Raw genomic sequence first — 22,839 nt, 5'->3', positions numbered from 1 at the left:
TGAAACTGGGGTACTCCTGAGACCTCTTTCCTGATAAACTGAGCTCCCTCTCACCCTGTGATGTGTGACATGCTGCAAATCTCTGGTAGGTACTGCTTTCACACAGACATCCACAGGCAGGGACACACCCAGCTGAGTTACATGAATGCTTCTCCCACCCACTCATGAACTAACAATAGAGGGACTCCAGCCAATTCCCCACAGCTCCCCAACTTCACTCCCCTGAGCTGTACTATCCTGCCCTGGTCAGAAGCCTAACTATTGTACATTTATAACCTCATCCACCCTTCCCTCAATGTGGAGAGGATATGCACCAGTTTTTGTTCCCGAGCACTTCAAGCAAAATACTTACTGTTTTAGATAAAATATAAAACAGGTTTATTAACTACGGAAAGATGGATTTTAAGTGATTATAAGTAGTGAGCATAGAGATCAAAGTTGGTTACCTAAGAAATAAAATAAATTTGCAGTTTAAGTTATATGAACTAAACAGGATTTGACTCAAGCAGTGTCTCACCCTGGCAGATAGTATAAGCAGGTTACAGATCTTCAATACACAGGCTGGAACTCTCCTCCAGCCTGGGACTTGTCTCAGCATGTCGTGGAGGGCTTTCCTGAGTCACTAGGTTGAGCAATCCCTCTGGTGTGGTCTTGTGCAATGGGGTCAAGCAGTCCGGTGCTTGTGCAACTATCCTTGAATTGTAAAACCCTGGATTATAACTTCCCTGCCTGTTAATGGTCGTTGAGTACGCTCTGTCCTTGAATACCCTCCTGTGAATGATTTGCTTTCTTTGTATGCCATTAGCAAACTTACAACATATTTCAGTAATGAGCATACAGCAAAATCTCATAACTTGATACACACTAACAATGTACATGTTTGGACCGAACAATGGGTTTCAGCAGATCATGACTTTTCATATATCTTACATATGTCAGTGGTGAATACGGGGTTCCAGGGTATTGCTTAGGGATACAGAGCGTCACAGTGGAGTTTGAAGGAGATGAGGGAGAGTGGTTGGTGCATAAGAAATGAGAAGCTACTCTAAGCCAAGGGGGTTTAGACCTAAATCCTCAAAGGGATTTAGGTGCCTAACTGCCATTTTGGGCACCGAAATCTAATATTTAGGCGTCACTGAGATCCTCAAACCCTTCCCTCCCCTCAGTTGTCACACAACCCTGTACGTGTCTAAATTCCCTGGGAACTTAAGTTTCTGCAAGCAAAGTCCACTAGGTGCTTACATTTCCATTGACGATCATATGCAAAACCACTTCCGTCCTGATGCTGGTGGGCTGCTCAGCCATTCTAGCTCACCCCTGAGCCCTGTCAGGATTCTCAAACTAGGCATTCGCCCGCCTATAAAAGTGCTGCTTTTACAGAGCACTCCTACCACAGAAAGGCAGCTGGGGACAGCCAGATCATGAATTTTCAAGGCTGGGGGTGGGTAGGTGTGTACCCAATAGCCATGGGACTACAGCGCTCACTCCAGAGACCTATTTTCAAATCCCGACTCTACCTGCTTTGGAGTAGAGACTTGAACTTGCGTCTTCCCCTCGTAGGAGAGTGCCCTAATCCCCAGACTACCAACTATGCTGGGGCAGAGCTCTCTCGGTCTGTGCTGTTGAAGCTGTTCCATGCTGTAACAATAATCAACTGTTAATTGGGCCACAGAGAGAGAATGAAACTCCAGCCTGGTGGCTAAGGCACACACTGGGACATGAGAGATTCATGTTCAAATCTAGGTTTCAAAGCAGGGATTTGAAAACAGGTCTCCCCGCTCCCACTTGTATTCCCTAACCATTGGGCTATTGACAAGAATGGGGTAGAGTTTTTTTTTCCTTCCCTCTGATTTCTCATAAGAAAGGGCTGACCAGGCGTAGGTGCCTAACTCTAGGAAAGGGTTCACGGCTGTGAATCCCGATCAGAGATAGCCGCATTCCCCTGGTCCAGAGTTAGGTGCCTACCCATCTATGAGGGACTAGGCTTAGGCCCTGCCCCTCTCCTTGGTATTTCCTATTGGCTATTTTAGGTGGCCCTGTGAGCTGGCTTCAGTAAATCCTATTCTTAGGCATCTAACTCTCCCCATGCATTTTATAGGGAGTCTGGACACCTAACTTGGGTCTGAGGCTTCTGCTGGGTGGGGGGTGCTTAAAAAGCTAGGCATTGTAACACTGAGCTCTGCAAAGCCTAAATCCCTTTGTGGATTTAGCCCTTAGTGCTGATCCAGCTCCCATGGACTTCAGTGGGATTTGGATCAGGCTCTCAGTGAAAGGAGGTACAAAGTCACAGGTAGGAGGAGAAAAAGGGAGCAGTTAGGAGAGAAGAAATGGAAGAACATATGGAGGTGGAAAAGAGATCAAATGTATAGGTGTAATAATGAAGAGCTATGAAGATTGGGGTGAGCAGCTTAGGTTAATGCAGAGGAATGGGGAAACCAGTGAAGGCCCTTGAGAAAAGTGATGTAGTGAGAACAGTGGGCAGGAAAGATGATCTTAGCTGCAATACTTTAGATACATTGGAAAGGTCAGAGGAGAGATGAAGAGACCAGTGATGAGGAGGTTTTAGTATTTGAGATAAGAGATGACCAGGACTTTAGTAGAAGGGATGTAAAGAGAAAGCTCATTTTAGGGATGTTTTAAGAAAGAAACAATAAAATTTAGTGAGAGTTAAAAGTATGAGAGTTTATTCATAAGATAGCAGGAAATATATAGCTGATATAGTTTCCATATTGAAACAAGATGGAAATTAACAATATGGAAATTTCTACTGGAAACACTTCTGATATTTTTAGTCCCATGTTGTCTAGAGCTTTAACTCTCTGGTGGATAAATTTGTTTCTCATCTGTTCTGGAATTCAGACTCCACAGGCATGAAGAATACCAGACAGAAGTGGTGTGTAATATCTATGTCCTTGTGCATTTTCAGCTCCATAAAGGAGGATTTAGATGAGTGACTGCTGTTGTTAGAAAAGTGCCAAAGAGACCCCAAGAGCTCCCAGTAGATCTAAGAAGGCTCATACTCTCGGCAAAGAAAAAGAAAAGAGAGGTAATTCCAAAGCGTGAATAGGAGTGAAATTAATTGACTAGTGAGTTAATGCATCCTTGTGACCTACACAATTTTTACCTCCTCATATTAGTATTCAGAGTCTGGTAAGAAAGAGCTTATTGCTCCCAGCTTTGTCTTCATTTCTCCACATCCTAGAACTACCCCTTAGACTGGCAAAGTTACCATTTCTGTCAAAGAGAGGCCCAGGATTGGAGTAGCAGGGAAGCTGCAGGTCAGGATTGAGGTTTATTGGTAGAGCGGTAGGAGTACGACGTTTGCACAGCCCTTGATCACATTATGTAGTGGTCTCTCAGTACCCTCAGAGAAGCAGTTCTTAGAAAAGAAAATGGTAACAAAGACGTGTGATTAATTAATGTTGTTAATTATAGAGCATTCTAAATGCTCTGTTTATTGTCTACATCTTGTTTACCCTAAGTAGGAACTGTCTGTGGGTATTTTTCTCAAGTACAGCGGGAATGTGAAGAGACTTTTGAAAAGGAAGAGACTTTTGAAACCTTAGTCTAAAGGAGACATCACAAATGGGCACAGTGAGCAATCTGAGACTCAATTTTGCATTTATTTAACTTTTAAAAACAAATTATGATGACCTCACCCCTTTTATACAAATTCCTCAAACAAGTCATGTCAATGTCTTCCTCCCCTGAGAAGTGGTTGTCAACATGATCTCATTAGTGTTTGATTCCCTTGCTCTTGGAGGGCCAGATCCTACCATGCTTACTTTTGATTCAGGCAAAACTCCAACGGACATCAGTGGGAGTTTTGCTTGGACAGGGAGCGAATAAGAACTATTGGATTTGGCTGTAAGAAAATATGAAACCATTTTGAACATTATTTTTGTTCTGAAACTGACCCTGCTGAGCAAAAACCTAAGAAACGCCTTAAAATAGGATACCAGGGCTACTGAAGAGGGCTTCTAAAGTTTATATTGACAAGTAATATCTTAAATGTACTGAGTCAAATTCTGCTCTCATCTACACCAATGTAAATCTGGAGTAACTTCAGTGAAATTAGTGGCATTCCTCTGGATTTACACTGGTGTAATGGAGGTCAGAATTTAACATAAGAAAGAAACTCCATGTGAAGAAAGCAAATTCCCTCTACAGTCTTATGACTTTTGTTTGGTGTATCTGTGTGCACTACAGAAGCCTGATCCTTCAAACACTGCTTGCTGGGTTCAATGCTTACTCCTGTGACTGCTTCCAGTGGGAAGTATGTATCTGGTTGCAGGATTAGAGCCTTAAATGGTAAACCACTCGTGGGACAAGGATCACATCTCTTCCGTATTCTGTACAGCACCAAGGACACTATCAGTTGTGAAAAAATAACTCCATTGATTTATGTGGTGGAGTTACACTAAGGATAAATTTGAAGAGTTTTAGAGGGGAGCAAACTTAAAATACCCATACTTTATTTTTAATAGTGATATTCAGATTAAATGTCTTCAAAATCCACATTACAAATGCTCCCTCAACGATGTGTTCACTTCAGAGTCCATAACTGCTTCTTTGATCACACAAATGCAGATTTAGGGACAAATCCTGCCAATTTGAGTGCATGTGCATTGGCTTGAATTGGAAGTTAATGGGATGAGCATGCACATCCAAAAACTAACTTAACCTGTAGCGTAAGTTACCCCATCAGCTATTGACCTATCTAGCATAATAGTCTTGTAAGAAAACAGAATTTCAGTCAGTAATGGCTGATAAACAAATCCAGTCCAGTTAAATAAATATAAGCACATATTTTTTAAAAGTCTAAATCAAAGAAAGCAAATATTTATATTTTTTTTAGAGGCAGACAATGCAAAGAATCCAACATTCATCTTCTCTCAAAATAAACAACTACCAGTTGTTGAAACCGGCTAGTTTTTTCAGGCCACACAGAATGTGTGAGGTAGTTTGATTTAGCAAAACAGAATCACTTTCAGCTTGTGCTTTTCCTAGAAGTTTTACCAAGCAGTCAGACAACACTAATGGCAATAGTTGACAGGCCAAATTTTGCTCTCGGATACATTGGAGCAGTACTATTCACTTCTGTGGGGATCCACAAGAGTAATTGTGAAAAGAAGTTGGCTCAGCTTCCATATGAAAGTAGTATTGATGAACCAAAATACTCTTAGATTCAAGCCACTGGGACTTGGCACAGAATCCCAACATTGAAACCAAATGAGAATTCAAAAGGATTTTCTTCTTTTGTTCAGTTTTCCCAGGCACTGTACAGATAAGTTGAAAGACACAGCCCTTAATCCTTTTCTTTACAGCATTTTAGGCATCCTTAGGAAATGCAGCAAATGACCTGTTAATCTAAGATATCCACAATATTACTCTGGCATATAAGCAGTTAACAGCCATCAGAGGTAATGAAGGAAGCATAGTTGTGTCCAAAAGAGGGTTCATCTGTCCACATTCTAGAGATTTTTCTTTTCTTTGTTTCCTCTTTTTTTCTTCTTTCTTCTCATCTTCTTTGTTGGATGAGCAAGGTGAAAAAATGTCATGTCTGCAACAAATCTTGGAAACTATACATTTTTAAAAACAATCATCTGTTTGAGCTTTTCTCCATGAGAATTGGGCTGGGTCCAGATGTGTTCCAGAACCTGCCACATTCAAGCGTATGTGTTTCATACAATCCCTAAACTGATTATGCCATTTTTGAAGGAAGAAGCAGCCGAGTCACAACCACATTGCAGATCCTAAAATGCACATTTCACTTTCCCTTCCTGGCATGGGCGAGAGTTACAGCTGAAAGCAGAGTAATTTTTTTCCCCCTGAGACTAGAATAATGAAGAATTAAAGCTACAACTCACTGGGACTCACATTTGTTGGCAATAAAAGGCAGCTGCAGTGACAACTTTACCAATTACCCTGTCAAAAAATGGACAAGTTGCTTTGTGAGAGAACCGAGATGGAAAGGCTAAGGAAGCCATCACTGAGTCCCCAGTAGAACACATTTTCATACTGTTCCCTTCATGAATAGGTGTCCAATATTTCAGAAAATGATACAGCATTTCAGCACTTCTTTAATGTGTTATATCACTTATTAGATTTGTATAATGTTAAATAGCTTATTGGGCAAATGGTTCTAGAATGCAACATTTACTTCTATTTCTGTGACCAAGAAACATGGTCACAACAGCCACTGTGGTCAGAACCGGATTATAAAGACCAAATTGATTGAACTGTTTGTTTCAGTAAATGCCATCTAACCAAGATTTCCTCAGTAAATATCTTCTACGTCCATGTAAAGAAATTGGCATCTTCCAAATTTCACTTCAGATTGGCATCAGATTTCACTTCAGATTGGCATCTTCCAAAGGTCACTTCAGATCTGAGAATGTGTGCCAAGATAAATTACAATGAATCAGTTACTATCTAGTACTGTAATCCAAAGGCACTGCTTTCTCTACTGGGCCTTTTAACAATCACTGGCATTACAGGGCATGTTGTTGACTGATTTTTGTGCAGTTGCAGAAAGCATGATTTAGGGCTCAATTGTTCCTATGCTCTTTCCCCAATCCATACTGACAGCTCATTCACAGAACTTTCTTTCTTCCCCTCCATCCATTTTTGTATTCCTGTCAAGAAATAAGTAGCACTCCAACAAAATAGCCAAAATCTCCCTTTTAAAATGTGGTGAGCAGCTCTGAAGAAGGCTCTGGAGATGGGCCCAAGCCACAGATTAGAGATCTGAATCTGAATACAAACTTCCCCATAATTCAGGGATATCCAATTCTGGGGCTTTGGTGCTCGGCCCATTATAGGAAGAGGGGCCACCCAGAAATTCAGAATTCTAAATTTGCCCTCTTTCAAGCGCCCAGAACAATTAGAAACAATGGGAGAAGCTGGCCCATAATAACTGTGTTACACATTACAGCTTGCACATGTTCCCTGGAGAAAACAAAGCAGATAAGATTGCTTGACTGTGCAATATTAGCATGCAGAACCAGAGCTTACTCACCAAAGCTCTCACAGACCTTGGCAGTATTACAGGGTCATAGTTTCACATGGATGAACTGTTCCTAAACAATATCTCCAATTGTGCTAGACACAAACAGGCTTTTCATTCATATCCGGAGTTCATGTCTTCTGATTCATCCTATTTGTTCCTAGAACAAACATTTTTATTATGGTCTTTGTAAGTAAAATCATTCAGACAGTGTCTCAGGGTACGAGAGAGTACTGGCTATTGATCCACACTCACCCCCTTTATTTGAAGTCCCTTTCAAATCTCTAATGGGTGGTGGTCATTATTCTTTTCCAGTACTAATTATGGGCTCTATTTTGTCTTTAATCACATCCCCATACTGGGGTGATGTGGTGCTAAATCATACCAGCAGGAGGTCGCCAGTGTGCATGCAGATCACACCGGGTGCTATGTCCCTTTAGGAGTGTAGCTATTTCTCCTCTTGCACACCGGGCCAGTGGAGAGGTAAGCTGTGGCCTGTCCCCCTTTGTGTGTCTTGCACAGTTTGTGTCCCTGCTGAGTGGGTTGCAAGAGGGACACTTTGTGCCACTCACATCCATGGAGCTTTGGACCTTAATACAGCATTGCTCAATAAAATACAGTATTTTTAATAGGTAAGAAATGAAATGGCTATTAAAAATATGACTGCTCTTCTATCTTCTACTTTCTTTCTCCTATGCAGCAAGACTTTGCCCTAAATTTGCTACTGCATCCCTGAAAAAATACTTAGGAAGAGGCAGTTCTGAAAAAACACTGTTCACTTAAACAGAGATCTTGAGAAAATAGGGATGGGAAGAGAAAGGGAGCCCTTACTTCAGACAAGGCCAGCCTAGTCTTAAGTAAGAGCATTATACATAAGCTGGCCATAGCCACTTCTGATTCTATGATGCAAGAGCTTTCAGAACATTTTCCAACTGATAGAGATTAAAACAACTGGAGATGCTCAGGGTTTAGTCTATTGGCTGTGTCTATTTTAAGGTTACATCCATGTCAAAGTGACACTTTTAATTGTGCAACTCTGCATCCTAATTACTTGGTTTTATACAGTTATAGAAACTACACCTTGGATCTTGTCAGTTAAAAATACTATCACAGCAGCAGTTATATGAGCTGACTCTGTCCACCTTTAAAAAGAATTTCAACATATTTTTGTTAAGAGTATGCAAGACAAAAGTTATTCAAACGAGCAATGCTGCATTTAAACCAGTGTACAGGAAATTGTCTTTTCTTGCACTTCAAGCCATTAGTAAAGAACAAGAAAAGCATGCAAAGTAGACAAACACAATAGTCTCTGCTGTGAAAGTATTCTGCCTAGGTCTTCAACCATTTTCATCCTGTGCAGGCTTGAATAAGATGCTCACACGTCAGAGGGAGTGAGTTGTGAAATATGTTTAGCAAAATGCATATTTTATGAAACACATGTGAACACTCCAACATCACATTGAAAGCTGTGCCGTTCATGGTGTGGTTCATGGTGTGGCATTAGCTATAGTTAATTGTCTATCAGCATTTCCCAGACTTCTTTTTAGGAGTGTATACCTCAGCCATGGAAAGATTCACTCTGAGCTGAAACTTGACATACAAGCAACCAGCCAAAAAACTTTTTGTGTTAAATAGAACTACATGGAAACAGACATTTGTCGACAATTTTTGCACTCCTAATAAACCAAAATTATTTTTCAACTGAAATTTTGCTGAGCATGAAAGCATAATGGGGACTCAATGCCTCTGAATTTTGAAGACATGAAGGCAATTTAGTTTGTTTTAGAAACAGGTTGCTGTGCTTGTGCATTAGTTTTTTAAAACAAAAAATGTGAAGAGTGAAGACTTGATTGTGATTTCACTTGCATTCATATAAATCAGAGGTAACTCTGTCGAACCAGTGAGGCTATATTTGTATAAGTCAGATCAGAATTGGGATCCTAAGTTTCTTAGTGCAGTGACCTACGTTTCTGCCTGCTTTGCTCCAAGTAGTATTCACCTCCAAGTAAGCACACATAATTTTCAGACTTATCACATGACTGCTTTCATCCAGTCATGAGCAAAGATTTTGTCTTGTCTGTAACATTGCCTTTTTTCAAAATTTTCAGTAATGTTCTTTACAAAAGTACAAATACAATTTCTCCCTTCCTTGCCATTTCACATGATAAAAGGTATTTCAAAAAGCCCACAATTAATATTTTTTCAAGCTTTCACAAACTATCAAGTAAGGGTTATATGTTCTTTTAACACACTTAACAGCCAGCACATATTATAGTAAGGTTTATTTTTATTGTAGTGTGTTTATTGCTTAATTAGGTGGCTGTTCAATGAATTTTCCTTATGTATATATGTGACAAATTGTTGCTGGGCAGATGTGCACACATTTAACAGGTTTGCAGATTTGTTGACCAAATTTGTTGACCAGTTTGCAGTAGGATTTTTATCTACTTAACAGACTTATTCCTTTACATACAAATTTGAAGATACTGGCATAAGGGACATAGTAAATATATTATTTCAACAGGGTTTATGTTGTTATCGATAGGTTACTTACCTGGACTGTAAATACAAACTGCACAGAACACCATTCCACATATCAAATGTCTTTTTTCTCTTGTTCCTAACATGTGACAAGCAGATTTAATTCCATGATTCATAATCTGTTTGCAAAGAAAGGTAGAATGCGGCATTTGCCTATTTCTAAAACTTAATTAAGAGAAAAAACAAGAAATGTATCTATTAGTCCCTGTTCTGCCAGTGTGCTGGGAGCATCATACAATAATTTATGAAATATAGTGCCGTGAAAATTACCTCCCCAAAATATAAAGGAATTTAAAATAAGAGGTAAAATCACAATTGCAGATAATTCCCAAACTTATGGAGTGCTAGTCCTAGGCAGAGAGAAGTCCATTAATCCAAAACTGTGGCTTCCTTGCCTTACAGAGCCCTTGTGCATTGGCAAAAATGCCTGAAACAGGCTCTGGTCTGGTGAGGGAAGCTCATGCTGAGGTAATTGGATACTAAAGAAGTGTGTCTTTATAGCAAGGTAATTGGATACTAAAGAAGTGTGTCTGCCAGGAAACTGAGAGAGCTAAGAAGTTAATACCAGATCTTTTTTCAGTAGAACAATATTTAAAGCTGAGCTGAACTTCTTTCTGTAGGTGGGCATGCAGTTTGTTGAGATTAGGAATGGATTTGTAGTCAATGGATTTGTAACCTCTCACACTAAGGTGAATTTGACCTAGTGTGTCTAGAGATCTTCCTCTTCTATTCAGTGATTAAATGCAACCATGCACTATTAGGAGCTGGAGCATACTGGTGACACCATGGGAAAGGCTAGTCAGAAATGGATTTGGACAATGCGCATCCACAGCCATAGCCTGATAAATTGATGCATAGTTTATAGAGTCCAAGTGTTTTCCATATTCATGTTCTTATATGAGGTCCTGTTATGCTCAAATTGGTCTTCTTCATTCACCTCATTATTTTTGTGCATAATTTTATTCATTTGGTCTCATTCCAAGTAAGAGATCTATTTTGCTGTTATTTATTCAAGATTAACAGGAGAACCTCCATCTCTTCCATTTTAAATCCTGAATAATGCCCTCCATTAGACTTTTCATATGGAAAAAAAAGTATTTTGTACATTATGGATAATCCTACTTTCAATGAAGTCAATGGAAATTTTGCTGTTGACTTCAGTGGCAGCAGGATAAAAGCTATATATTCATTTGAAGCTGTTAACTCATGATTTACTTACTCCAATTCTGTATAGTCAGTTTTCCATTACCATATATTGTGAAGCCTATAGTTAAGGATACCCAATCATTTTCATTATTTCATTTTTTTCAACTGGATGTTCCACACATTTGTTCAATCTGAAATTTTCAGTAAAGATGGTTCTGCAGTTTGCAAGCATGGAAAAAAGAGACACTGCAGTTTTTCTGCTATAAACTATTTTGGGACCTTATTTAGACAGCTGTAGCATGGCAGTGGCAAGTGATGGAAGCTTGGAGTTTGTCAGAAATATCTTCCCAAGAGCATACATGTGTCTTACACTGGTCTGGTGAAAATTCATTTTGGTTCTTCTGAGTTATAAGAGTTTAAAAACATAGTTCATGGATGCATATTGGGTATTGTTATACAATAAAACTAATCACCTGTCAACATTCCATGAGCACTGCACATGTGCATACATAGAAATTTTACAGACATTTCTACTGAACAGTTAGTCTCCTTTGGATTTGCACATAAATGAATAAGAAAGTTGAATGAAATTTTAGTTGTAATATATGTGGCTTATGGAATATGACAATATGTGTGAAAGAAGAAGCCCTAGCCTCATCGTGTGTAGATATTGGGCGAGAGAGAGTGTTCCTCTGTGCTTTACAAAATAGTGGCACATGCTTTCATTTTTTCTATTTTTTTTAAATCTATGTTAAAAGAACATTTATGCTGCCAAGTAAAGCACTCAAAAAGTCTGGAAATAGTAATGCAAAGGTTGATTGAAAAGGTCCTGGGAATTTCATCTGCCCCTTTAAGCAATGTCACTATTTCCCCAATAAGCCCCACCTCCATGCAAATATAATTGGTGCTCAACATCATAACCAAGAACCCTTACACCTTCTCCTGGGACCATGATGGTACTTCTTTATTCTGGTCTCTTAAAGGAAGCTCAAGAGCAGTGCAGCATGCATTTCTTATTTCTTCTGCCTTAAAACTACCAAGGTACCATTACTGTAATCTCTATCACTCCGATACCACGGTATAAAAATTCAGACTAATATAAATTAAGCCTAATACATTACACTGAAGGAAAAACAAAAGGTAAGTTAAATTAGGGGACAAAGATCAGATACACTGATTGGTCTTCAAATTATACAACATTAATTAGCAACTACCTTCCATTGGGAACACTCAAGATGAAGCTCCTTGCTTTGATTAAGAATTGAACATCATAGAATTAAACAGATTTAAGGAAAGAAAAGACATATTAGGCCATCTGGCTAAATGCCCTGCCTCTGAAGGACAGCTCCCTTCTATATATTTTCCAGGTTTTTGTTCGTTGAGTTTTAATTTACTCAAACAATGGAGCTCCACTTCTTCTCGAAGGAGACTGTTGCACAATCCGATAAATTTTACTGTTCAGAATTTTCTTCAGTTATTTGGCCTAAATCTCCTCTGCGTGCGTGTGTGCACACATATGGCTCAGCTTGAAAAAAACATTTAGCTGGAATGCTACTTGGTGTTTTGGCTGTCTTGTGAGTCAGTGTACACTTCCTTAATTCATACACAAGTTTAAATTCTTTCTAGTTTTTCTTTCTTGTGAGCGGTTTAATTGGATTTCCTTACTTCCAGGGCAGTGCAGTCAGTGATCATCTGCTTGATTTGCATTAACTGAATGCAGTGATAGCTCACCCGTTGAAAACTATTATTTCAAAGTACCCTCATTTGCTGCTTGTTTGCTCGGGATTGATCTTAGATCTAGATGCATTGTTTTAATATAATGGTTTAAAAGATCTCATGTCCCCTGGGAGTTTAATAATCTTACCACATTTCTATGGCTTGACATTGCACTATAATGATTTTCCTCAAAATTTACTATGACAGTCCTACAGCTCTCCTCAGAATATTTGTGTAACAAACCATTCAGACACTCAGTGGTTTGCCTGTGTTGTGGCTGGGCCTTTTCTGTACCCTTTTAATTAAGATATTGAATGTTTAATCACTGCAGGACATTGTTTGGTAATACTATATAATTAAATGGTTATGGTTGTTGAGGTGTATAATTAGGAACCTTGAAAATTCATTCTGTATTCTACAATGAACAAGTACAAAGCCAAAACCAAAATGCTGGCTGGGTTATATAAATAAGTGCGAGATGATGGTCAATCTGAATCATAAGGGCTCTTCCCTCCTTTAATGAAAGGGATTGTATATACTGCACATAATAAAGTATTTCTGATGCTGGGAGCTTTCCATAGAAAATAAAGCCAGCCCTTTGGGATCCTTTATTAGGTCAGAAGTGAGATAATGGATTCATGGAAAGGGACCACGACATGTGACAGAATAGATCTTGCAGTGAAGAATTTTCCCTACTTTCGCATGGGCAGAATTTAGAGCCTGATCCAGCAAAACACTGAGGCTGGGATTTTCAAAGGTGTCTAAGGCAGTGGTTCCCAAACTTCTTCCGCTGCTTGTGCAGGGAAAGCCCCTGGCAGGCCGGTTTGTTTACCTGACGCATCTGCAGATTCAGCCGATCACGGCTCCCACTGGCTGCGGTTCACTGTTTCAGGCCAATGGGAGCTGCTGGAAGCAGCACTGGTGGAACAAGTTTGGGAACCACTTGTCTAAGGCCTTGTCTACACTACTGCAGTAAGTCAACCTAAGTTAGTCACGTAGCTGGAGTGATGTAGCTTAGGTTGACTTACTCCGGTGTCTAACACTGCTTTGCGTCGACGGGAAACACTTTCCCATTGACTTACCTTAATTCTCTCATTCCGGTGAAGTACCAGAGTTGACTGGAGAGCTCACTGCGGTCGATTTAGCGGGTCTTCACTAGACCCGCTAAATCGACCCCCGCTGCATCGATCACAGCAGCGTCGATCCCTGATAAGTGTAGACATAGCCTAAGTGAGTTTGGCTCCCAAATCCAATTGGGATTCTGTTGGATGCCTTTGACAGCCTTAGTGGTTCATCAGCTGTGCTAAGTGCCTTCAATTCCCATTAACCTCAATGGAAGTTGACGATATTAAACATCTCCAGTATTGCCAACCCCAAGTATTCAAAAATTAGGGTTCAGCCCCCCCCAGTCATAAGACTGGTTTAAAAATCATTACATTTAAAACAATAATAAATGCTGGGTTCTTTTATTTGCCTTCTGGTTTTGAGCTTTTGTAATTCACATTTTAAAGCTTTTCTCTGCAACCAGTTCAGCTAGAAACTTGTTTTTTTAAAGAAACCTGAGATTCTCATGTAACTTCAGTAGTGTGGTAGGCGGGTCAGATAGTGCTGCCTATTATTAGGGTTGTCTAATGCTTCCCATTATAAAGCCTTATTTTCAGTTACTTATAATTTTGCCAAACTTTAACCATTTGGGCTGAAATTTTCCATGCCAGGTGTCTGCTCCTGGCTGAATATATTTGGAAAACTTCAGCCAAAATGGTTCAGCTATTTCTAAGAACAAGGCTAGGGGAAAATACATTGTTTTGTACATGTTAAAACATTCTGGTGTCTTTTTCCATGCTTTGGAGCAAGAACTCAAAATTTGGCAGCAGGGTGGCCTTTGTGTCAGGAATGTGCTTTTTACTATCACCATGCAAATCTGGCCATGTAATAAGAATTTGAAAAATCAGAGTCTGAACATGCTCAATAGAGACTTCTATTTTAGCAGCTAAAATCTCCAAAGATTGTCCTCACTGAGCATGCTCAAGACTCTCACAGCTCCAAGTTCTGACCAGACTGTGTATGCATCATCCTCACACAGCAACTGAGCATGCCCCAGCCCAGAGCTAGAGGTGTGAAGCTGGACTTTCCCTGTAACAGCTGCTCCAAGCTATTCTGGGTTGGTGTGAGCCTGGGCACAGGAACTGAAAGCAGGGAGTCGTCTCACTTGTGCTCTCAATGACCTCCTTGCTGATACCTAGGCAGCATGGAGCAGGAATCTATCTGATTCAAAGGCCAGACCAGTGGAGAGTGAAAGAAATAGACTGGGAGAAGGAATCTTGTGAGACCAGCACTAGAGGCAGGTGCAGAGAGAGAGACTGGGACTGGCTGGGCAAAGAGACTGGGACCAGCAGGCAAGGAGACCAGGAGCGAGGGGTGAGAATGGAAGCTGGGATTTGTTGGGTGAGGATGCTGGGAATGCATTGTACAGGCAACTTTAATTCTGGCATTACCTAACTTTTGACTTTGCAACCATATGTTCTTTTAACAATAGGTTTTGTGTGTTTAATATATAAACTAAGGGACAACCAGATTTTGCCAACCTTATTCTCTCTGAGCAGTATTTTACTCTCTGAGGAGCCCTAAGGAATCAAAGGGGAGAATTGTGGAGTAAGGTACTACTCAGCTTGAGTAAGAGTGGCAGAATCTGGCCCTTAGAGTACTTAATAAATTAGAGTACTTAATAACCATAGTCTAAGGGCCTTATCCTGTGATTGCTGAGCACCCTCAATGCCCACTGTAGCCTTTATGATGCAGAATCAACTTCTAAAATAACAAAGTGGATGTTCCTGAAAAAGTCAACAAAAATCAGCCTATTTTTGTAATTTGTAAACTTTAGAAAATCAGTGATTAAAATGTTTTACAGACTTTTTGCTTTCTAAGATATGTTAACTATCAGAATTTATCTGAATCATCAGTTTTGCTATTTATAACCTAACTATTCACTTGGGATTATATGGATTCATACCATGAAGCAGTAGGTTAATAACATGTAAAAACCACATGAAGGAAAAAGTTGCAAATCTCAGCTAAAACTTTGTGGTTGGCTGGATTCTACGATCTCCAAGCTTTATTGAAGGTTAACATTGGTAAGCTGAGCATAGAACATACTAATGCAATATGCCCTTTGTTCCCTTAATACTCCAGCAGATCCAAATATTAAATATTTTGAGCCCAGTTTTCATGTCTGAGCACCTAATCTTTCCCCTTTAGTGCTCAAATTGTCACTCAGGCAGTCAGATACTTATTTTAGATGTCCTGAGATGTCAATACAAACACCCAAATGCATATCTGGATGCCTAAATGTAAGATCCAAAGTCTGAAAATTGCCTCTTTATGCCCCGTTGATGTAAGACCACCTTCCTAATGCTTAAAGGTATTTATCAAGATTTATCAGTCTTTAAAGCTAAAGCATCATGATTTTACTTGTCAGTTACACCAGCTAAAATTTTCAAACTTGGGTCCCTGATTTTAGTTACTTAGGATCATGTTATTAAATGTATTTAGACATCTAAATGTGCAGATAGATGTCTCGTGGGATTTTCAAAAGCACTGAGGCATCTAACTCCCCTTGGCATTAGGAAGTCAGACATTTAGGTGCTTTCAACAATCCCACTAGGTGCCTATCTGCCTCTTTTGGCAACTAAATATATTTTAAAATCTACTTCTCAATGTTTATTCTGTGGGAATTGCTTATACTGAGCCTCTTTAAAATTAGACTAAATAAGGATTTAGGTTCATGACTCTAGTTATCCATGATTCTAGATAATGTTTTATAAAGGTGCATATAAACTACACTTGAAGCCTTCCTTGCATGCTACAAGAGATGCTGTATCAATATTGAATCACACTGGAAAGGAATTTTCCTAAATAGTGCATTGATTTTGGCTTCCTGCACTACATTCTTCCAATATTTCAGTTATCTTACCAATGCTTTTTTGTCATGGTTATGTAGGGAATTTTGGGTTTTCATCACAACTCTACATTATAGCACAGATTTTATGAGGCCACCTAAGTTTCTGAAGCAAGAGCCAAGAAGAGAGCTCAGTGGAAAATATTCCAAAAGAAGTATTTGGCAGGAAAATCTGTACAGTATACATGTTATACTCAAACATTCGAAACTGTGGTCCTTGAAACAGAATATGTTTGAGGCTTCTGGCTTTCGATAAGCTATTTGCGGACTGGCAAAGGGAATATGCGTTTAGCCTTCTGTAATTAAAAAAAACCCATGCCTTATCTGTAGCACAAAAGGAGTCTGCAGATGGATACCCCCTGCGGGAAAACAAAGTTCCCAGTCACTAGAATGTAATGCTGTAAAAATAAATACTACAAAGGCTGGTAACAGGGGGATGTCTCACTTGCATGTTTATTGTGACGATCTTGGTTCACAGAGATGGGGGTACCCAAAACATGTGAGCCAGCAGGATTCCTTTGTACTGATTTGCTGTCTGTTTGGCCAGATGTCTTCCCAACAGTGAATAGAAAAAAACAAAGCTTGTATTATAATAAGTCGGGGAAAAAGAAAAGTGTGTCAAGGCACAGCATGTCACAGCTGATATTTATTAAATGTTGATAAAGTCAGCAGTGAGCAATGCTCATCATCCGGAAGTGACCCTGACTTTTGGGTATGCAAAGCTAGTGACAAATGTCTGGGAGCACATCATCATTAAAACCATGTGTACAGAATGCATAGTGGAATATGTTGTGTTGGGAACAACAAAGATCTGATTCAAGCTAAGCCCAGTTCTGTGTGATTTACATATGTTCCCTTTGTAGGAAAATGTCCTACACTGGTTCCACTGAGTTAATTAAAAGATCTCCAAATGAGATGTTACAAACCTAGCCAGATAACAGTGATTCACTATAAGCCAAATCTCGTAGTCTTTATACTCAGGGCTCCAAATAGCCAAAATGCCATTAACTCAAGTGGAAGTTTTTCCTGTTAAAGATCGAATATGGACTTCAAGCCATGACTCTGTGCTCCCATGATAAAGGTTGAGAGAAGGTACCTACTTTATGTTGCAGTTTTTTACATATACCCTACGCTCACTCTAAATCCTTCCCCATGTTGCCTCTTGTTAGTCTGACAGACTAATATGGCTGTTTCCTTTATAAAGGAAAGGACCTTAACAAACCACAAGACAACCTTAATGAGACCATGTTCACAAGTGCCTCTTATGTACCAGATCAACCAACTTTGGGTGGACTTTAAGCAAAGTGAACCTAAATTGTTCAAGCTCCGCCAGAGATACTGGAAATAGTTCAGTACCTATTCTCTCATTTGAGACAGATCCAGGTTTTTGTCATCTTTAGTAGTCCTCTCTATTTAATTAGTTAATCAGAAGGCCAGCCACTATCAGGAACAAAATGAATATCCATGTGTCAAGGTTCCTTCCCCACTTTGAACTCTAGGGTACAAATGTGGGGACCTCCATGAAAACTTCCTAAGCTTACTTTTACCAGCTTAGGTTAAAACTTCCACAAGGTACAAACTATTTTATCCTTTGCCCTTGGTTTTCCAATGCCGCCACCAAATGTTTCTCTGGGTTCCTGAGAAAGCGTTGTTTGGAAACGTGTTTCCCCCAAAAAATCCTCCCAACCCTTGCACCCTACTTCTTGGGGAAGGTTTGGTAAAAATCCTCACTAATTTGCATAGGTGACCACAGACCCAAGCCCTTGGATCTTAGAACAATGAAAAAAAGCATTCAGTTCTTGAAAAGAAACATTTTAATAGAAGAAACAGTAAAAAGAAAAGGATCACCTCTGTAAGATCAGGATGGTAAATACCTTACAGAGTAATTAGATTCAAAACATAGAGAATCCCTCTAGGCAAAACCTTAGGTTACAAAAAGACACACAGACAGGAATATTCATTCTATTCAGCACAACTTATTTTCTCAGCCATTTAAAGAAATCATAATCTAACGCATATCTAGCTAGATTACTTGCTAAGTTCTAAGACTCCATTCCTGTTCTGTCCCCTGCAAAAGCCTCACCCAGACAGACACAGACCCTTTGATGTTCTCTCTCTTCCCAGCTTTTGAAAGTATCTTGTCTCCTCATTGGTCATTTTGGTCAGGTGCCAGTGAGGTTATCCTAGCTTCTTAACCCTTTACAGGTGAAAGGGTTTTTTCCTCTGGCCAGGAGGGATTTAAAGGTGGTTAGCCTTCCCTTTATATTTATGACACCATGTATTCCTGACATAAGACAAATACCACAGCCCAGAAGAGGTTAAATTGATATAGCTATCTGTGCTAGAGTCTCCAAAGTTGTGGGGGGGGGGCGAGGGACCCACTTACAACTACCTGATTTTCTGCTCCAGCACTTGTGCACATTAGATCTTGGGGTAGATTAGATTACAATATAATTTTTAAAGTGTGGCTGCTGTAGTGTGTGTAAAAAGAAAAGGAGGACTTGTGGCACCTTAGAGACTAACCAATTTATTTGAGCATGAGCTTTCGTGAGCTACAGCTCACTTCATCGGATGCATGCAGTGGAAAATACAGAAGATGTTTGTTTTTCTACACACAAATCATGAAAAAATGGGTGTTTATCATTATTATTATTATGTAGTGTGTGTGTGTGTCATCTCAATACTGACAGTAGTGGATTGTTAAAAAAATGGAAGTGTCTCACGTTCAGGTGCCATTTTTATGTCCATTTGAAATACACTGAAACTGAAAGATCCATAAAGCACAAGTGTTGTTTAATTGGACCATACATAGGGAGAGAAAACCAAGAGAAGGAAGCAGGTGGCTTGCGAAATACGAGTACATATATGGTGCTAGATGATGAACAGTATTAAATTCAGGGGCATCAGTGAGAGTTGCAGCCTGTTACATTGCACAGGGAATCAAATTAAGTACAGTGTCAGCAAACAGATCATAAGCTGAAAATGAGTAACTTTAATGTGAGACTTTAATACAAACAAATTTCCAACATGCAGCTGATATCAAACATGCATTTTTTTTCTGCCTCCTTCTCTGTGTTGTACCTCTGTGGTCTGTTGCCCTTTCATATTATGGCTTGATCCTGCTCTCATTAATTTTAATTTCTGTTACCTGTATAAGGTAGAGGCCAATCCTGTGATGTGCTGAGTGCCCTGAACTCCCATTAATTTCCATGGATAATTAGAGCATACAGAAACTTACAAAAGTAGGTCCTAAATTATATACCTCTCAGAGGAGGGATTTTGTTTTCAAACTTGTCTGAAAAGCACCATGCACTCCACTGCACCTAAAGTAACCCTCCCTCCAAGCCGTTACTGACAGCAAGAAGATCTGTGTTCAATATATTTGGGGATCTTCTTGACAAATAAGTAAACTGGCCCAAGCCCCCGCCCGGAAAACTGTGTTCCCTCTCTAGGGACCGTTAACAGGCAGAACAACTCCCTCTCACAAATACTTCAAGACCCTGTACAAGCCAGGAAGGGGAGCCAACCACACTTAAAACCCTTGAGTAGAGTCCTAGCTGCTTGGAAACCAGTTCTTTGTCATAAGATAAAATCCTCTTCCCCTCTCCAAGCTGCTCTGGGAGCCCATTGCCCCCAAAATCCAAGTTCGTGTCTAGTTATGGTGACTCCGCAAGTGTCACCAGCAGGATTGTGGGTAGATAGCCTATGCAAATGAAGCTCTCTTTTCACCAATACGGGGAGCAGAGAGCCCTTTCCCCTCTGGAGCTTCTGGCCAAATGGCTTATGCTAACAAACCTAGATTTAGAACATAAATGCATTAACTTGTTTTCCCACCGTTTTTTGCTACATGTATCAATTTACTGAGAGGTTTGTATCTCTATCTGAAAAAGGAATTGATCTTTCCCAACTGAGCTTCTCTTCTATGTCCTACAGTGACTTCATAATTTTGAATCCATGACATCACATCCATCCGGTTGTAACAAAATGTGATGTCACAACAATGAGATTATGGTGTGACTTCGCCACATAATCATAATGTGTAAGAAGGAGCTGGCCTGTGAAGTGTTCATTTCAGTGTTATACAAGCCTGATATATGAAATAACACTAGCAAAGGGGACTGAGAAAATAACTCATCAAATAAACTTACTTTATGTATAAATCTCTCTTCTTGAATTTGCCTCTGTATGAAAATCCCTTTTTAAAGCACTTTAGGTTTAAGAAAACCACGAGAACCTGTTACTCTTTGAGATAACAAGAGTTGACTTAACTTGCTATTTCTGTCATCAGTCCTCAATAAACACAGCTGAAGCTGCCTGTGCATTTCCCTGAAGAACAGCACTGTGCAGAAGGTCACAAGTTGGAGAAAAGTAAAATCAGCTGGTGGGTTGATCCCCAGGGGAAATATAATTTACTCATAAAAAGTTTCTGAGCAAGTTTTCATTAGATCAGTAATTTGGTACACCCAACCTACTAAAGCGCTCTCCTTTGTGACTCCATTAGTAGTAAATAAATAGGGTAAAAGGTCAAGGAAGTTCATTTTTAATAGACGCAGGGGGCTATATTCATGCTTGCCTAATGAGGGCTCAACCTGGTCCATTCATTCCAACATGGTCTTCACATTCTAATGTTTTTATATGTCCCTGTTTCCCCTGCAATTACTGATAATCTAATGAAAGCTTTCAATGCTTATATATGTGCTATAACCTGTGATCATTGACAGAAGAGTCTCACAACAGGCCGACATTCATATCTTCTGTAAAAAGCTCAAATACCAAATATTAATGGTTCATTTTCTCTCATAACTGGAGATTCCTTTCCCTAGTCTCTCTTTTTTAGAACTCACTTATGTGGGGAAATGGTATGAGTAGCATAATTATACTGATATAACTCCTGCTGGTGTCCACACAGGGAGATATACCAGTATAACTATGCTTCTATAGACAAGCCCTAAATCTCATTAACATTATTTTACACAGTGAAAATAAAAAGAAGTGCTAATATTTATCTTCTAAGTCCATGTGTCAATATAAAAGTTGCAAAATAGTGCAAAAGTCTCCTTTCAGACATTCAGAGTAGTACTTAATTTCAGTTCTACTTTTTCTGTGTGTGAATGTCACCCACTGCTAACAGTGCAGGGAAGTTGAATGTTAAAACTGAATTATACCATCAGGATCTAGACAGAGAATATTGCCATAAATTTTTGGCTTAATTGCAACCTAGTCTCACTACCAGACTCATGATAATAGTGGTTGTTTTTTTTTTTTTTCAAATAAAGCCACATTTGATTTTCCAGTTAAATTTAATCCAGTTATTACTCATCTGAAACCTTAAAAGGAGCATATCACTAAAGTGAGGCTATAGTGAGCCCGGAGTCCATGGAATGTTAGCTATCACTTGCAGTGTAGACAAGTATGTGTACAATTATTATATGTGTATGTGATTTAGACAAAGAAACCACAATAAAAGCTTACTCTTTGACCTGATTTTAAAGTCCCATCTTCTTTTGCAGGTATTCAGGAGGGGACTCAATGTACCAAATGTAAAAATAACTGGGCACTGAAGTTCTCCATCATATTACTATATATTTTGTGTGCCTTACTAACAATAACAGTAGCCATTCTGGGATACAAAGGTATGTACCATATCTGTCACAGTGTTTCACTTTCAAACAGGAATCCAAGCAAGAGCTCCAAGTATTAGAAAGAGATAGAGAGGAGAATGGATTTATTTTATTTTCAGTTATGAGATTATTGCAGAATTAAACTTCTGTTAACATGATTCATTGTATGTTTGGCATAGTCTACATTAGACAAACTTTGAAGTTTCTCTTTCAAACAGCTATAAAGCTTTGACATTAGATTAGACATTTGTGGAGATTTAAAATAAAATGTATAATTAACTTACCAGTTTTCAATATGGAAGCATATTAATTTGGAGAGCCAAGGACTTCAGTAAGGCTCCACACAAGTACCAGAATCCACCCCTAGAGTTCATCTTGTGTAAAGGAGGGGCCAGGAATGGTGTCACTTAATGTATTAATACTTTTTATCTGAGGAGTTCAAAAGTATAATGAATATTGTTCTTAATGATCTGGAAGCGGGGATAAACAGGGTAGTGCCAAACCTGATAAATTGCTTATTCATCAGTGTTTAAGCCAATTCTAAAAAATATTCTGAAGACTGAGGAAATTCCAAAGAATCAAACAATGCTAAACAATGTTTTGCCTGAGAAAATTATATATGAGTAAAAGTAATGCACATTGAAAAGAACAGTTTGATCTTCTCATACATAAAGCTTATGCTCTAATAAATTTGTTAGTCTCTAAGGTGCTACAGGTACTCCTTTTTCTTTTTACGGATACAGACTAACATGGCTGCTACTCTGAAACCTGTCATACATATTGTTATTCAATTCAGCTATCACCACAAAATAATACAGGCATCATTCCTGACAGATCAATGCAAACATCTG

General features: G+C 39.2%; 1 protein-coding gene and 1 long non-coding RNA gene across 2 annotated transcripts in view; one reads left to right on the top strand and one right to left on the bottom strand.

Moving 5' to 3' along the window:
* COLEC12 (collectin subfamily member 12) overlaps nucleotides 1–22,839 on the top strand; it is a 131,122-nt gene that overhangs the window by 84,439 nt on the left and 23,844 nt on the right. The window contains exon 3 of the mRNA XM_084621194.1: nucleotides 21,878–22,000. Coding sequence (XP_084477320.1) covers nucleotides 21,878–22,000 — 123 coding nt within the window. The remainder of the gene's footprint in view (nucleotides 1–21,877; nucleotides 22,001–22,839) is intronic.
* LOC311516848 lies at nucleotides 6,317–9,708 on the bottom strand. The gene is made up of 3 exons (XR_014710515.1): nucleotides 9,564–9,708; nucleotides 7,022–7,169; nucleotides 6,317–6,391 (listed from the first exon to the last, which is right to left on the bottom strand). It is a non-coding gene; the product is annotated as an uncharacterized lncRNA (long non-coding RNA).

Source organism: Lepidochelys olivacea, assembly GCF_965140295.1.
Source record: "Lepidochelys olivacea isolate rLepOli2 genome assembly, chromosome: 2".
In the NCBI taxonomy this organism is placed as follows: domain Eukaryota; kingdom Metazoa; phylum Chordata; order Testudines; family Cheloniidae; genus Lepidochelys; species Lepidochelys olivacea.
Note: the sequence above shows the minus strand (reverse complement) of the source record. Positions and strands in the feature narration are given on the sequence as shown.